General features: G+C 45.9%; 1 protein-coding gene across 2 annotated transcripts in view; it reads right to left on the bottom strand.

Annotated features, from left to right (window-relative positions):
* LANCL1 (LanC like glutathione S-transferase 1) overlaps positions 1–16010 on the bottom strand; it is a 573393-nt gene that overhangs the window by 38661 nt on the left and 518722 nt on the right. For both annotated transcript variants that reach the window (XM_085648591.1, XM_085648592.1), the window contains one exon: positions 6472–6544. In XM_085648591.1, the coding sequence (XP_085504717.1) occupies positions 6472–6544 (73 nt within the window). The remainder of the gene's footprint in view (positions 1–6471; positions 6545–16010) is intronic.

Genomic DNA, 16010 nt, shown 5'->3' with positions numbered 1-16010 from the left:
GTGCCATCAGGGCCCTTCCAGACAGAACTTCATATTGCTTAGCCCTCTGTATGACTCTGACTGCCAGAGTTGTACATTCTACTAGCCCCAACCACTGAAAATAGAATCTAAGGATAAATGGCCTACGGTCTGGGTTTTCTGGTAAGGGTGACGTGTTTGAGAGGAAAGTGGGATTAGCAGTCACCATAAATGGTTCTCTAGGAATGTAAGAAAGGACTCTTACATTCTTAGAGAACCATTCTAACAGTATCTGCCATGATGTACCCCTCCTCTGGAAAATTATTATCTGTCAAAAATGCCACTGGTACCCCGAAACCGGTTCCAGGATGTTTGTTTCCAGTCCAGGGAGGACCTGACCTGGCAGTTCGGGTTGGACTGTTACCATGGGGAGCAGTGTCAATTCGGATCTGCATATTGCTGGGTTTAAACAGGAATGGAATGGGGACCAATAAAAACGATGGATTTTGGCCCAGTTCTCAGTAATGGGGTGAATGTTTGACTCATAATCTATACTTTTTGCTCTTATCATGCTGCCCCAGAGTATTGTAGTAAAAGCTTGCATGTTCCTAAAATAATATGTTTTTGTTACAAAGTATCGTAGAAGCACATTATTACCTTCGGTAACTCATTATCTGGTAGAGACAATATCAAGCTGCAGATTCCTTACCTTTGAATTTCCCAGGCGTCAGGCTGGATCTGGAAACTTTTTTCCCTTAAGCAGTACCCCAGCGCGCGCCGTCGGGTGGCTATATTTGAATCCGCTTGTCATCATCGGCGCCGTTAGCGTTGGTTATGACATTGTAGTCCGCGATATAGCCGCCACCCAGGCGCGCAGACATCAGTACTTTTTAAGTTACTACGCCAGAAGCGCAGAGCCATGTAGTGACTGACTAGAGTGTGTGTCAAAAGTAGGACCCTGAAAAAGGGAACAACCTTAGCCCTAACAAATGAGTCCGCAGAGCAGAAAGGCATGGGTTGGTCTGTAAGAAACCTGCAGATAGATATTTATATAATGCGTTACCGTAGGTCAGTAACTTGTTCATCTGATGGAGATTTCTAATTGCAGATTCCTTACCTTTGAATAGATACCCCAAACCATACCATCCTGGTGGTGCGTTGCAGTCAGATTTCTCACGCTAAAAAGTCCTGCAGGACTGAATGGGCAAAATGCCTGTCCCTTCAGATTTGACAGTCCAGGAAGTAGGGCTTGGCAAACGTGTGCAAAGATGCCCACGTTGCAGCCTGGCAGATGTCCAGGACTGGGATACCTTGTGCCAATGCCGCGGTTGCAGCCTTCCCTCAGGTGGAATGAGCTCTTAGGCGGCTTCTTAGCCAGAGTGTAGCAGATCTTAATGCAGAGAACGACACAGCGATAAATGGTCAGTTTCTGCACTGCCTGACCTTTCTTAGCTCCCACGTACCCCAGAAAGAGTTGGCCGTCCCCCCGGAACTCTTTTGTGCAGTCAAGGTACAATGACAAAGCTCTTTTTGGGTCCAGACGGTGGAGACACTCCTCTTCCTTAGAGGGATGATGGGGAACAAAAAAGGTGGGCAGTGTGAATGATTGATCCAGATGGAATGGGGTCACCACCTTTGGTAAGAATGAAGCCCGGGTGTGAAGCTCCACTTTATCTCCAAGGATCATCATACAGGAAGGCTTGGAGGACAATGCCCGCAACTCACTCACCATCTGGGATGATGTAATTGGCCCCAGAAAGGCTGTCTTGATAGTAAGCAACAGGAGGGGACAATTATGTAAAGGCTCGAAAGAAGCGCACATAATAAAAGTGGGAACCAAATTAAAGTTTCCCTGTGGCATGACAAAGTGCGTTGCTGGAAACATGTGTACAAGCCCTTTTAAGAATCTATTTACAAAAGGAGATTTAAACAAAGAGGGTTGGTCCAGCAGCCGCAAGAAAGCGGACAGAGCAGAAAGATAACCCTTGAGAGTACACAACGTAGAGCCCAACTGGGCAAGGGTAAGAAAGAAAAGAATGATAGTAGATAAAAAGGTAGAAAGAGAAACAATCAACCCTTATGTACAATATTTTACAAACTTTTGCCAAAGGCAAGCGCATATCGACTTAGTGGACGGCCGCCTGGCTGCCAAATTAACCGAACTGTTGCTGCTCAATCTCCACGCATTGAGGAGGAGAGTTGACAGGTTCGGGTGGAAGATCCTCCACTGCTGCTGCGACAGAAGATCCTCCCAAAGAGGCAGGCAGATCGGAAGATCGACGCTCATTTTCAGAAACTCTGGATACCAGACTCTCCATGCCAAGTCCGGAGCCACAAGAGTGACTTGGGCCCGGTCATCCTTGATCTTCTTGAGAACCCTGGGCAGAAGGATATGAGCAGAAAGGCATAAAGTAGCCCTGAGCTCCACTTGCAACGAAAAGCGTCGCAGAGCAATAGCTGCCTTGGAAACTCCAGCGCGCCAAACTACTGACATTGTGCATTCTCTTCGGAGGTGAACAGATCTAACCAAGTCTTTCCCCACTACTGAAAGAGACCTTACACCACTTCCGAGTGGAGACACCATTCATGATCCGCTAGGCATTGCCAGCTGAGTTTGTCTGCCCTGGCATTCAGAGAACATGCCAGGTGTTGAACCACCAGGGTTATGCCCTGCTGTTACAGCTACACCCAGAGCCTCTTGACAAAAGGTCCACAAACCCACCCCGCCCTGAATGTTGCAATACCACATGGCGGTGGAGTTGTTTGTGAACACAGACAGAAGTAAGAAATGCTTTCAATGCCAAATGAATCGCTCAAAGCTCCAACAAATTGATGTAGAACCCCAACTCCGCCAGAGACCAGCGTCTCCTCATCTCAACCTCTAACAGATGGCCGCCACATCCCAGAAGTAACGCATCTGTCACTACTGTGAGAGCTGGTTGGGGAAGGGAAAGAGGTCTGCCTCTGCCCCAATTGGGGTTCGTCAACCACCACTGTAGGTCTTTTGCAGTTTCCACCAAGATCTGGACCATGTCAGAGAGATTCCCCTGATGTTGCACCCACTGGAACTTTAGTTCCCACTGCAGAGCCCGCATACGCTATCTGGCATGTCTTACCAATAGGATGCAGCAGGCCATGAGGCCCAGCAGCCTCAGAATCAGACTCACCGAAATCCAGATATCCTGGACTCGCTGCTCGGGGGGATGAGCCTGAAACTGCACTGTGTCCAGAACAGCTCAGATTAAAGGAAGCATCTGAGAAGGAGTCAGGTGTGACTTCAGCATGCTTATAGAGAACCCCAGCACATGTAGGAGGTCTGCCATAGTCTGAAGGTGGGTGACGACACCCTGGGGAGAAGACGCCTTCAACAGCCAGTTGTCGAGGAAGAGGAAGACTGACACCCGTAACCTGCGCAGATAAGCTGCGACCACTGCCATCACCTTGGTGAACACCCGAGGGGCACTGGGAAGGCCAATAGGAAGCACAGTAAACTGAAAGTACTCATGGCCTACCTTGAACCGCAGGTAACGTCTGTGGCCCGGCAGGATGGGAAAGTGAAAATTCGCAGCCTGCAAATCCAACTCTATCCGTCAGTCTCCTTGGTCGAGGGCAGACAAGACCTGAGCCAACGTGCAAACTATTCCTTTTTGAGGAAAAGATTGACGGCCAGTAGATCTTAAGTGGGTGTTAACCCTTAGCTCTTCTTCGGAATCAGAAAGCAGCGGGAACAGCAACCACTGCCTACTTCTGAAACTGGAACCCTCTCTATAGCCTCCTTGGCCAGGAGAGCTGTAAACTTCCTCTTGTAGTGAAGTTAGATCATCCTCCGCCAGCCGTTCTTCAAGTGGCGGAATGGAAGGAGGAAAAGAAAGGAAAGGCCGAGCCCCCTTGGCCAGGAGAGCTGTAACTTCTTCTTGGAGTAAAGTTAGTTGATCCTCCACCAGCCGTTCTTGAAGTGGTGGAATACAAGGAGGAAAAAAAGGGAAAGGCAGAGAATAGTCCTCCTGAATGATCTGCAAGACCCACTTGTCCAATGTTATGGACCTCCAGTGGAGGAGATGATGATGGATTCTCCCTCCAACTGGAGTAGCATTGTCTTTCAGACTCAAACTAGGAGTGCTTGGAGGCTGCGGCTGCAGAGGGCTGGGTGGCAGACGACGTTTGGCTTCAGTTCCAAGGCCAGAATGAGCTCTGTCCACGTCCTCGCACAACTTGGGAAGTCTGCGCAGGATGGTGGCTGGGATACGGTTGACCCAGCTGAAAACCCTTCCATTGTCACGAAAGGGGCGAAAGCTAGACTGGCCATGGGGTGTTACTGAGAGGCCCAAGGATCTGGCCATGGCATGGGAGTCCTTGAAGCACGCCAAGGCCGAATTCGCTTTCTCTCTGAAGAGACAAGATCCATCAAAGGGTATGTCCATCAGATTAGACTGGACATCACCCTAAAAGCCAGATGTTCTTAGCCAGGCGTGGCGCCGTAAAGCCTCCGTCGACGAAACCGCTCTACCCAGCGAGTCAGTCGTGTCTAGGCCACACCTAATGGTGAATTTTGCTGTATCTTGCTCATCCTTCCCTGCTTGGGAGAGTACGGCCTGGGCCTCCTCCTGGACCAGTGGCAGCACTTGCGCAACCGTCTTCCAAAGAGAGTGGGAGAAATGGCCAATAAGCATGCAGTATTCAACAATCGCAATGCCAGGCTGGTGAAAGAAAACATCTTCTTTACAAGTGTGTCCAGCCTCTTGGATTCCCTATCTGGAGGAGCAGAAGGAACGCGCCATAAGATGTCGAAGCCTGCAACACCAAGCTCTCAGGGGTGGGGTATTGGCTGAGAAATCTTGGGTTGCCCGGAGCTGGGCAGTGTGTGATTTCCCTGTTCATAGGAGCCCCTGTGCTAGACTTGGACCAAGTGCCTAGGAGGACATTAGTCAGTGCTTCATAAAAGGGTAATAGGGGTTTGGAGGTGGAAGCCCCAGGCTGAAGCACTTTGGTCAGGAGATTAGTCCTGACCTACACGGAGGACAACTCCAATCCAAGGATCTCTGCTGCCCTCCTTACCAACATGGCATAAGAAGCCCCCTCCTCCTTAGCCACAGTTGGTGGAGAGAGCATGCCAGAATCTGGGGATATGTCCAGTCCACTGGCTTCACCAAGTTCCTCATATCAGTCTATTTGTTCTCGAGTGACGCCTATCTGATCTGAGTCGGTGGGAAAAAGGATGGGGCTAGCGCCGGCGAAACTGACTTCAGGTCCAACACCAGGGAAGGTCGTGTTGGTGACATAGCAGGAGCCGCCGGGGTCGAACCCGATGGGGCCCCTACCGACTCTGTGGCGCCTGAAGGCTCACCAGAGGGGTCAGCCCACTCAAATATCCGGTGCATGGCCTCATAGAATTCCTTAATTTGAGAAGGGGTTTCTCCGGCCCCTGGAAATGGCGGGAGCTGTGAAGTCAACCCTGGCTTCGGCTCCGCAGAACAGTGCCTAGAGCGTCATTGATGGACAACACCCAAGGTGAAGCTGAAGTCCACTAAGACTTCTTCTTTTTCTTGTGCCTCTTACCCACGTGTCATGAAGATCTCGAGTGGGAGGAAAAGGACTTGGGGCTCCAGGAGTTGACCCACGACCTCCTCTACTTCGATCAGGACCGTGATCTCCGCGGAGTCTCGCTGGCTGGTGTCGACTGCTGGGATGCAAGGAGCTTCAAAGCTCACTCCCGTAGGGCCTTCGGAGCATGGCCTGACAGTCCGAGCATGACTTCAAATTGTGGTTACGCTTGAGAAACCAGAGATGGATGAGGTAGGGGTCGGTTACCGACATGGCATGGTGAAATGCGCCACACAGTTTAAACCCTGGCAGTCTAGAAGACATCCCTCGACACACCAAATTTTTTTTGCTCGATAAAAAGTCGAAAAAGCCTGTCAAAAGGGGACAGAGAGGTAGCTATTCTCCGGATCGGCACTTAACTGGCACGGAAAGATGTCCGCTCCCCTGGGTGGTGCCTACATAGGTGACTGCGATGTTATAGGCCGACGCGAATGACACCAACTTCATGCAGAGCCGAACAGAGGCACCCGAAGGCATGGGCAGGGGCACTGCTCACACAAACGTTTCCGGATTCAGTATGACGCCTGCGAAATTCAAAGGTAATGAATCTGCAGCTGGAAGTCTCTGTCAGATCACCCCTGCTGCTTAGAGTTCCCATCTAACTACTATCTAGGCGAGGATGCACAAACAAGTACCTGCTAGAATGGGATGAAGATCTGGGTGTAGGCAGGTTACCTTTGAGCAGAGCGAATGGAGCTTTCGGGGTTCAGCAGCTATGCTCCCACTTCACAACTGCCCCTTACTTTCCTTCTGGAGTCACCTTTTTCTTGGTTAGAATCCAGATCAAAATTCTATTCCAGTAGTCCAAATCACCCCTGCTGCATACAATTCCCAGCTAACTTACATCTAGGCGGGGATGCACAAATAAGGACCTGCTAGAACGGTTTGAACATTTGGAAGTAGGCAGTTTACCTTCGAATAGAGAGAATGGAGTGTCCGGGGTTCTGCAGCCATGCTCTCCATAATCCATGCACCAGTCTGCAAACTAAAAGGAGTAGAAATGGATCAGAACAAATAAGGGTCAGGTGAAAGAATTTCTTTTCTTTTAGTTTAAGGATTCTTTATTTAAATAGTTTAACAGAAGTAGAGAATAGACTTGCATATTGGAGTATTCAACATCATAAAAAATGTAGCACAATAGAACAATAAAAAAACAGTAGAGAAGAATAATAAACTATATAGATAAAGCATTATATACTCCAAGGCAAATAGTAACAATATATAAAATCTGTACAGTATAAATACACCATTTGATATTTTGTGAGGAGAGGTGAAAGCATTCTTAATTGTCTTTTTTACAGTACAAACAATACTCTGATTGGGAATATGTTTGAAATGACAATATGTGTAGTCATTCTATATGCTACCACTGAAATAAGGGGAAAAGTTCATACCACAAAGGTGACTGTTAATGCAGCATAACCAAGGAACATGCTCAGAGATGCCATCTTCTTTATTTCTGAATTAGTTACATATTTCTAATACTTGCCCTCCACCATTGACATTTTATTAAATTCCTAAACATAGATTAACTGTGTGCATGGGATCACAAGACACATTTTAAAAGGAAAAATAAGTCGGTACAATATAATAATGCTTAATGGTGCTTCCATAACAACTGAACCTAAGCTCAAAACAAGAAATTCTCTCAAAAGCCCCTTTTAAATATTTCTCTTAAAACAAAGATGAGGAAATGAGTTTAGCCAGGCAGTATTCTCAATATAAAAATACTGAATTAAGCTACTTCGGTGTCCCCTAAAATCAAAAATGTATAAGTCCCAGTTAGACAACCGATCTAAATCACTATTTTTCCTGAGCTGACATGGTAATCAGACAGAATGTTTTTGAATATAATGAAAATATCCAGACACAAGATGATGAGTGAGGGTTACAATTACTTGAAATCCCACATCTTCAAGAAGGGAAAATTAACTGAAGTAAACACTAAATAGTTTGTCCCACGCACAGCATTCCAGAGAACCTTTGAACACAACACAACACACACACACACTTTTTGTTTTGCTAATAACTTTGGCACCGTTTGACAAATCTTCCCAAAACTTTTTTTTTTAAAGTTCATCCACCTTAGCTCTTTCTTGACAGCTGCATAGAGTTACACCAAATATGCAGAACACTAGATCTTTACTCGGAAAGAAAACAAGTTACTTACCTGTAACTACAGTTATCCAGTATTGGTATCTATCATAGATTCACATGCCTGAATCATTCCCCGTCGCCGAGGCGCGAGTCTCACGGTAAATTACATAAGTAGTGCCATAAGTAAATAACAGTAGTAGGCTAAAAGAAAAAGGCCTCAGTCCTCAATCTTAGAAGCCTATCTACATCATTATAGTAAAAAGAATCAAAAGTTCGCTCCAACCAATCAGCTATCAGCACCCTCTAGAACACTCATCAGCCGGGAAGGAGGGTGGGTGCATGTGAATCTATGAAAGATACCAATACTGGATAACTGTAGTTACAGGTAAGTAACTTCTTTTCTTATCCAGTATTGGGGTATCTTTCATAGATTCAAATGCCTGAATCAGAGTAGCAAGCAGTAAGCCAAATGTATTGCTGTTTGCGGATGGTGGGAGACAGTGTTCATAAACTCCCAAATTGCATCCACAGTGGCTGAGAAATGTTAAAATAACCAAGCCTTTAAGAAATCAAATCCATATTAAAAGACATTATCGAAATAAAACATGAATTCATCAATATCAACATATAGATGTATCTATATATTCAGATCTTTAAACATATAAACATGCAAGTTACATGAAACATGGTAACATATAAAAAGGAAGAAGTACCTGAATCTGACCTCAATGAAAGATGGCGTAGGACCGCCTGTCCAACAGCTGCATCATCTTGTTGTGCAGATTGAAGACAGTAATGATTCGTTCACGTGTGGACATTTTTCAATATCACAGCACGACAGATATTTTCTAGAGTCACTCCAGCAAACAATGCTGTAGAAGCTGCCACAGTCCTTGTAGAATGAGCTTTGGCTTGCTTTCCTCTGTAAAGGTTTGTTGGCCTTGTCATGACAGAAATGAATCGTAGAAGCCAGCCATCTGGCTATTGTTGCCTTTGTCACTGCAGTCCCAAGTGTCGCTTGACCATAGGCCACGAACAGTTGGTTAGATCGTCTGATGTCTTTGGTTTTCTGTAGGTAAAATTTTAAACAGCGTTTAACATCCAGAGAGTGTAATGCTCTTTCAGCTGGAGTGGATGGATCCGGAAAGAAAGTTCTCAACCTTACCGGTTCATTCAAGTGAAATTGAGACTGTACTTTATGGATGAATCTAGGATTTGTTTGAAGGGTAACATAATCCTTAGTGAAATGTAAAAAGGGTTCTGTGATAGTGAAATCTTGGATTTCACTAACCGTTCTTGCAGAAGTTAGAGCCAGGAGAATGGCAACCTTCCATGTGAGGAATTTGAGATCAGCTTTGTGGATCGGCTCAAATGGTCGCTTCATTAAGTGCGCCAGCACGGTATTGAGTTCCCACTCTGGAGGGGAGGCTCGCACTGGAGGGAAAGCTCGGAAAAGCCCTTTTTATAAATTGTTTGACAAGTCAAGATGCACAGAGAGAAGGAAGCTTGGCGCATTTTCTGGATCTGGAAAGAGCAGCAAGATGGACCTTGACCGATGAAAAGGTAAGCCCAGACTTGGCTAGAGAAAGCAAATAAGGAAGAATTTGTTCTGAAGGAGCTTGAGCTGGGTGAATACTATTCGCCTCACAACAACAGCAAAATCGCTTTCATTTTAAGCGATAGGTTTTGATTGTGCTCTGGGCACGAGATTTGGCCAGAATCTCACAACAGTCCTGAGAGATGTTGAGGTCTTTGAACTCTTAGAAATCAGGAGCCATGCGAGCAAGTGCAGGGACTGTGGGTCCGGATGAACCACTTAGCTTCTGTCCCTTGACAACATTGTGAGCGTAGGAGTAAGGCGAATAGGTTTGTCCTGAGACAGTAGAAGAAGTTCCTGGAACCAATACTATCTTGGCCAACGGGGAGCAACTAGAATCAGATGGCAACCCTCCAGCTTCATCTTGCAGAGAACCTTTGGGATCAAAGGAATCGGGGGGAAAAGCATATGCACAATTCCCTGACCATCGCATGGAAAGGGCATTTCCCCTTGATCCCTGTTGAGGGAACCTGCTGGCATAGTATCGGCATTTCTTGTTCTCCCTCGTTGCGAATAGATCCAGTGCTGGATTGCCCCAAGCTCGGAAAATTCTGTTCACCTGCTTCTCTTCCAGTTCCCACTCGTGACAGTCCGACTGAGATCTGCTCAGTGTGTCCGCCAGAGTATTATGGAGACCCCTGACGTGTTCTGCTCTCAGCCATCTTGTGGAATGTGACCCACTCCCACAATTCCTGAGCTTCCTGCGAGAGCGTAGCTGACTTTGTTCCTCCTTGTTTGTTGATGTAATACATGCTGGTCGTATGGTCGGTACGGACCAGCACTGAGGAATCTGCGATTCTTGGGAGGAACGCTTGCAGAGACAGAAAGATGGCGCGGAGCTTTAGTCTGTCGTTATGCTGTGGTTTGTGTACTTGAGACCATTTTCCTTGAATTTGCAAATCTTGCAGATGACCTCCCCATCCTTCCAGATGACCTCCCCATCCTTCCATGGAGGCATCGGTTGTTAAAACAAAGTCTGGAATGGTTGGTAGGAATGTGAGACCCTGGACCAAATTAGTTGTCTTAGACCACCAATGCAGAGCATCGATCATGCGCGACGTGACCCTGATAGAATTGTCGAACGAGGCCACGGCTTGTTGCCATTGAAGATGTAATTCCTCCTGAAGAGGTCTCATTTTGAGCCGTGACAAGGGTATGAGATTTATCGCAGAGAAGCACATCCCTAGAAGTGAAGCAAACATCCGGAAAAAAGAAACTGACATTTTTGAGATTGAAATTGCTAATTTTTGAAGACGCATTCGACGATCGTGTGACAAGAATGCTTTGCACTGGACCGTGTCTAGCATTGCCCCGAGAAAAGGAATGGACCTGTAGTGGACGCAACTGTGATTTGCTCTCGTTGAGAGTCAGCCCCAAAGAAGAGAAGAGATGGAGAAATGCTTTTGTGGCCTCCTTGGTTGCTCGTTCCGAAGGGCCTTTCATCAGCCAATTGTCGAGATAAGGGAACACCTGTATTCCTCGAGATCTTAATGTCGCTGCCACTGGTGCCAAGCACTTTGTGAAGATTCTTGGTGCCGATTTCAGCCCAAACAAGAGCAGCTTGAACTGATAGTGGGCACCAGCCACTGTGAAGCGAAGGTATTTTCGATGTTTGGGATGAATAGGGATGTGGAAATACGCATCTTCCATATCCAGAGAAGCCATAAAATCTCCTTGGTTTAGACAGCTCAAGATGTCGGAAAGCGTGACCATCCGGAAACTTTGCTTTTAGAGGAATTTGTTGAGCTTGCGGAGGTCCAGAATCAGTCTCCATTCCTCTGACTTCTTCTTGATGAGGAAGAAACGAGAATAGAAACCGGTTCCTATTTGAGCTGATGGAACCTTCTCTATTGCATTCTTGAGGAGCATCGTTAAGGCTTCTTTGAACAATAAGTGAAGACGATGGGGAGGGTGACCCCTAGGCGGAGTAGTAGGTGGCTGTTTGATTAATTTCAGGGTGCAACCGTTGGTTACTAGGTCTAAAACCCATCGGTCTGAGGTAATTTCCTGCCACTTGTGAACAAAAGCTGAAATTTTCACGCCCACGGGTAGGGAAGGTATTATAGTTGGCGCCCTGCATAGATCATTGTTTCCTGTTGGAATCCCGACCTTGATTTTGTGATCGTTTTCAACCACCCTGATGGGAGAAACTAGTCGAAGAGGATTGGCGGTACGATAACTGACCGTAAGGCTGTCTATACTGCGATTGATATTGCCTGTTTTGTTGGTTTTGGTATCCTGCTCTTGAAGCAAAACAACGTCCTCTTGCACCTCTGAAAGATCCGCGCCTGTATTGAAGGGCGCCTAACGATCTAGCAGTATCCGTATCAGTCTTGATATCAAGGAGGGTCTCATCAATGTGTTTTCCAAATAAAGACTCTCCGTCATATGCCATGTCTAAAATTTTCGTTTGCACTTCAGGCCTGAAAGTTGTGGCTTTAAGCCATCCCTGGCATCTAAGCACTGCAGCACCGGCAAGCTGACGAAAGTTGGTGTTTGTAATATCCAGAGCGCAATTTATGATTTCAGATGCTGCTCGTTCTCCTTCCAACAGAATCTTCCTGGCGTCTTGCCAACGGTCTTCAGGAATGAGGTCAATAAGTTCCGCCATATTTGACCACATTTGAAGGTCATAGCGACCGATTATTGCAAGAGAATTCTCAGCTTTAATAGAAGCCGCTGCCATAGTTGGAAACTTTTATCTATAAGGTCTAGCCTTTGTCCTTCCTTATCAGGCGGTGTGGTTATAGGTGTTGCAGGATTTTTGGATCGTTTTTGGGCGGCTTGAGAAATTACCGAATCTGGTCGTGGAAGACCAATCAGACAAGATGGACTATTAGCAGGAGCACGGTACTTTTTCTCAATGCAAGGAAGTACAGCCGGAATAGACGCCGGCGTCTTCATGATTTTAACCCCTTCATTCCAGATATAATGAATGATCGGAACAGCTCTCGTGATCTTCCTAGACTCCTCCTTGAAATCATGCAAAAGGCAGTCTGTCTGCTCTACTGTAACGGGCAACTGGAATTTAGATGCTGCTCGCTGCATCACATTATGAAAGCCCCTGATGTCCTCAGGGGGAGAATCAGAAGGAAGAGGAAGGGGTGGAGAAGGCATCAGTATAACAATCGTCCCAGGGATCCGTAACATTAGTATTGTCGGGTAACTCACCCTCTTCAACGTCCTCTTCAGAGGATGTATCTTCATGGTGCACGTGCTTAGATGGACCTGAAGGCTGAGCCGGCGAAACAGGAACCTCAGACTGAGGCAACGGGTCAGGAATCCCCGCTGGTGGAGGTGGATTATCTGGGACAGCCTGCTGTGGGGGAACGTTTCACGGTAATCTACCAGCATGGCTTGGAGATCCTGAATGAGCGTAGGAGGGAGGTGACTCATTTCCTTCTGGCGCGACTCCCTTCGATGCAATCTATGGTATGGAACCATAAGTTCTTCTTGATAATAATGCTCTTGGTATTCGTCGTCATCATCGTCTTGACACTTGATGTTTAGCTCAGAAGGATGGTGAGCTGTGCCAAATGGTCTTGGTCCTCATAGTCTTCATCGTCAACATAAGTTTCCAAAAGGTGAGACAGCAAAAGTGGAGATATTTTACTGTAAACTTGTCTTTGAAAAGTCTTAAGTAGAAAAGATGCAGATGTTATTGGTGTTGATTGTGAAGGCAAAAGCACCATTGTTGATACCAGAGATTGCGCTAGTAAAGTCGTCATCGACGAGCTCTTCGTCGTTGATGATGATCATCGTCGACGGGCTCTTCATCGTCGACGGGATCTTCGCTGCTACGGTCGTCGACAAGACAGACGGACGAGGCAGACATCGACGATGTAGACTTCACAGGTAAAAGCACCTTCGACGACGGTAAAGGCTTCGTCGAGGGACCTTTCGTCGATGACTTCCTCGTCGACGACTCTTCCTGGGCAGGCTTCTTAGAAATGATAGAAATCTTAGTCGACACAATAGGCGAAGTTATGGCCGTTGTCGAGACAGTAACAGTCGACGATGGGGCAATAGTTGACGACGGAGTCAAAGTGAGAGATTTAAACTAGCTTTTACTCACGGTTTTTGAAGTAGACAGCCTCTTAGATTCCTTGCCCGAAGTAGAGGGTGGAGACAGCGTTGACCCAGAGGAAAGTTTAGGTGACCTCTGTGAAGGGTCAGATACATCATGGGAAGTTTTGTGATGTTTTCTTCCCTCACTTGAAGAGCTGTCATGGGATCTAGCTCTTTTGCTATAAGTTGAGGCCCTGTCATCCTCCTCAGCCAAGGAATATTTAAGCCATAAAAGAAACTTTGCCTCTCTATCCCTAAGAGTCTTCGTAGGGAAAGTACGGCAAATCCTACAATCCTTCGCAACATGCTTAGGATAAAGATAGTAAATGCAGTCCTTATGCTGGTCATCAACATGGACCCTCTTCTTATCACAGGTCATGCAGGGTTTAAAGAGAGCTTTCTTGTCAGACATCCTGAAGAGATGAAGTGTAGAACTGAGTAGGCACTCAGGAAGACTCCCTTCCACTCGACGTGCGGTGAAAATCGGAGGAGAACTGACTCTGCTGAGAGTGTTCTAGTGGGTGCTGGTAGCTGATTGGTTGGAGCGAACTTTTTTAATTTTTTTACTATAATGATGTAGATAGGCTTCTAAGATTTAGGCCTGAGGCCTTTTTCTTTTAGCCTACTACTGTTATTTACTTATGGCACTACTTTTGTAATTTACCGTGGGACTCCCGCCTCGGCGACGGGGAATGATTCAGGCATGTGAATCTATGAAAGATACCCCAATACTGGATAAGTGTGCTTTTGTGACCTAGTGTGAATTCATTCAGCGATTTTTGAAAAATCAAGATTAAAAAGTTAGTGATATTTGAATTGTTAGTCCTGCGAGACTCCTGTAATAGCTCAAATGAAAAAAAAAATAGAGCGTTCTGATAGGCAAAGAAGGCCATATTCCCATCTGCCGTCTCCGTCCCGCGGGATAAGTGATCTGATATGCTCGCCGCAACAGCAACAGAATTTTTTACGGCGGCCAATTGAGGACCCCCCCCCCAATTTGGTCCAGTGTCCAGAGTTTGTTTTAAATAACATGTAGGGATACCCTTGTGCAAGGGAGTTAAAATAAAACAATTGTACTCAGGCTGCCGGCAAGGCTTTTGTGAGGAACTGGGGGACCCAGCACAGCCCTCTCTTGTGGATCCCCGGTGCAGCTGCGAGACACACTGTCGGGCAGGCTGTGTGCAGGGAATTTGGGCTAGGCTCTGTGTCCAGGCCTTGCATCCAACCTCGTACTGCACATGGTCAAATGGTTCAGTGAGGAAGTAGGATAAATATGAGCAAAAAACCTAGAAATCCACTGAAAAAAAAACAAAGGTTGCAGTGATGTAATTCCGTAAGATAATAAGAGATAACCGTTAAAAAAAAAAAACGCAATAAACAGAAAACCCCACAGGTTAAAGTAATATTATAGTTAGGTTTGGTGTTATCTTCCTTTACGTTAAAAAAAAAAATCCTCGGCACTTCACTGAAATTACAAAGGTTAAAATTATTTTATAGTTAGGCCTTGCAATTAACTTCACTCAATGAACTCCCCAAAAAATTGTATTTTCAAACTTAGAACTGACACCTTTGTAACAGTTCTCAGTCACTCACCCCTCAGACTACTGACGGTCAATTAATTGTCTTTAACAATGTTCTCAATCAGGTCACCAACCATTATGTTCTCAAGCAATCGTCAAATAAAAATTTCAATGTTGTCAAGAAATGATCAAATCAGAATGTTAACCATAATGTAACTTTCCTGGTTCCTCCATGAAACCAAATATTGCTTGATGATACAGTTTTTTATGGTTTATCGTTCGCCTAGATCAGGTCACTGGCCAGTTTTTTTCGCCTCTTTTCTGTTTTACAAACATGCAACCACTATAACCCCAGGTACAGATGAGGCCAACCAGAACAGTGCTGATATAGGGAGAAGAATTGCATTCCATGATGCAGAGGTGAGCAAGGATGAATGGAGTACAAAGGCAAGTGTCTGCAAGTAGTAGATAACCGTGGTTCAGGAGCACTGCTGCTTCATGAAAGATCTCTATTGAAGTACTCAGTTTAGCAGTTGGGCAGGTCTTACATAATAAAGCCAGCACTCAGAATCTGGAAAGACCCATGAGACAGTTGTGGCATCTTCCTCCTTTGCATGTGGCACTTCTACTATGCAATGAGACTGTGCTGCTATGTTTATAACTAATGCACATGAAGGTCTTGAGGTTCTGGACTTTTCTAGAGTCCAGAGGTGTCAGGGAAACAACACCCAAAAGACCCCTGAGTTCCTTCCTGCCTTGGTGCACAAATAAACAGACACTGGCTTCTCGATGGTGGCGTCAGAGACCAAGGTTTATTTACTGCAGGGACACAGAAGTCGTAGGAACCACACAAAGGCAGAATCTAGGAGACTGTTCGAATTGTATAAAGTGGGTCGCTCCTTAAATACACCAAATGTGTCCTCAGGCAGCATTGCAAAAATATCTTTCATGCCTAGCCCGGTATCCCAAACAAACAATAAACATATACCAAACGATAATTATTTGTAAGTTTCCAGTGTTCGATCAAGTTTTCATGTCAGTTTTCCATTCTTCGACCGATCCTCCCCATCATAAAAATTGTATCCTCCCCATAGTAAAAGCCCAGAAGGAGAGGAGCGGAGCCAGATGTAAAAGATTGATAAGTAGGATAAGAGATGCTTGTGGGTCAT

This window comes from Triturus cristatus, chromosome 3_2, assembly GCF_964204655.1.
Source record: "Triturus cristatus chromosome 3_2, aTriCri1.1, whole genome shotgun sequence".
Classification (NCBI taxonomy): Eukaryota; Metazoa; Chordata; class Amphibia; order Caudata; family Salamandridae; genus Triturus; species Triturus cristatus.
The sequence above is the reverse complement of the archived record's forward strand: the minus strand, read 5'-3'. Positions and strand labels throughout refer to the sequence as shown.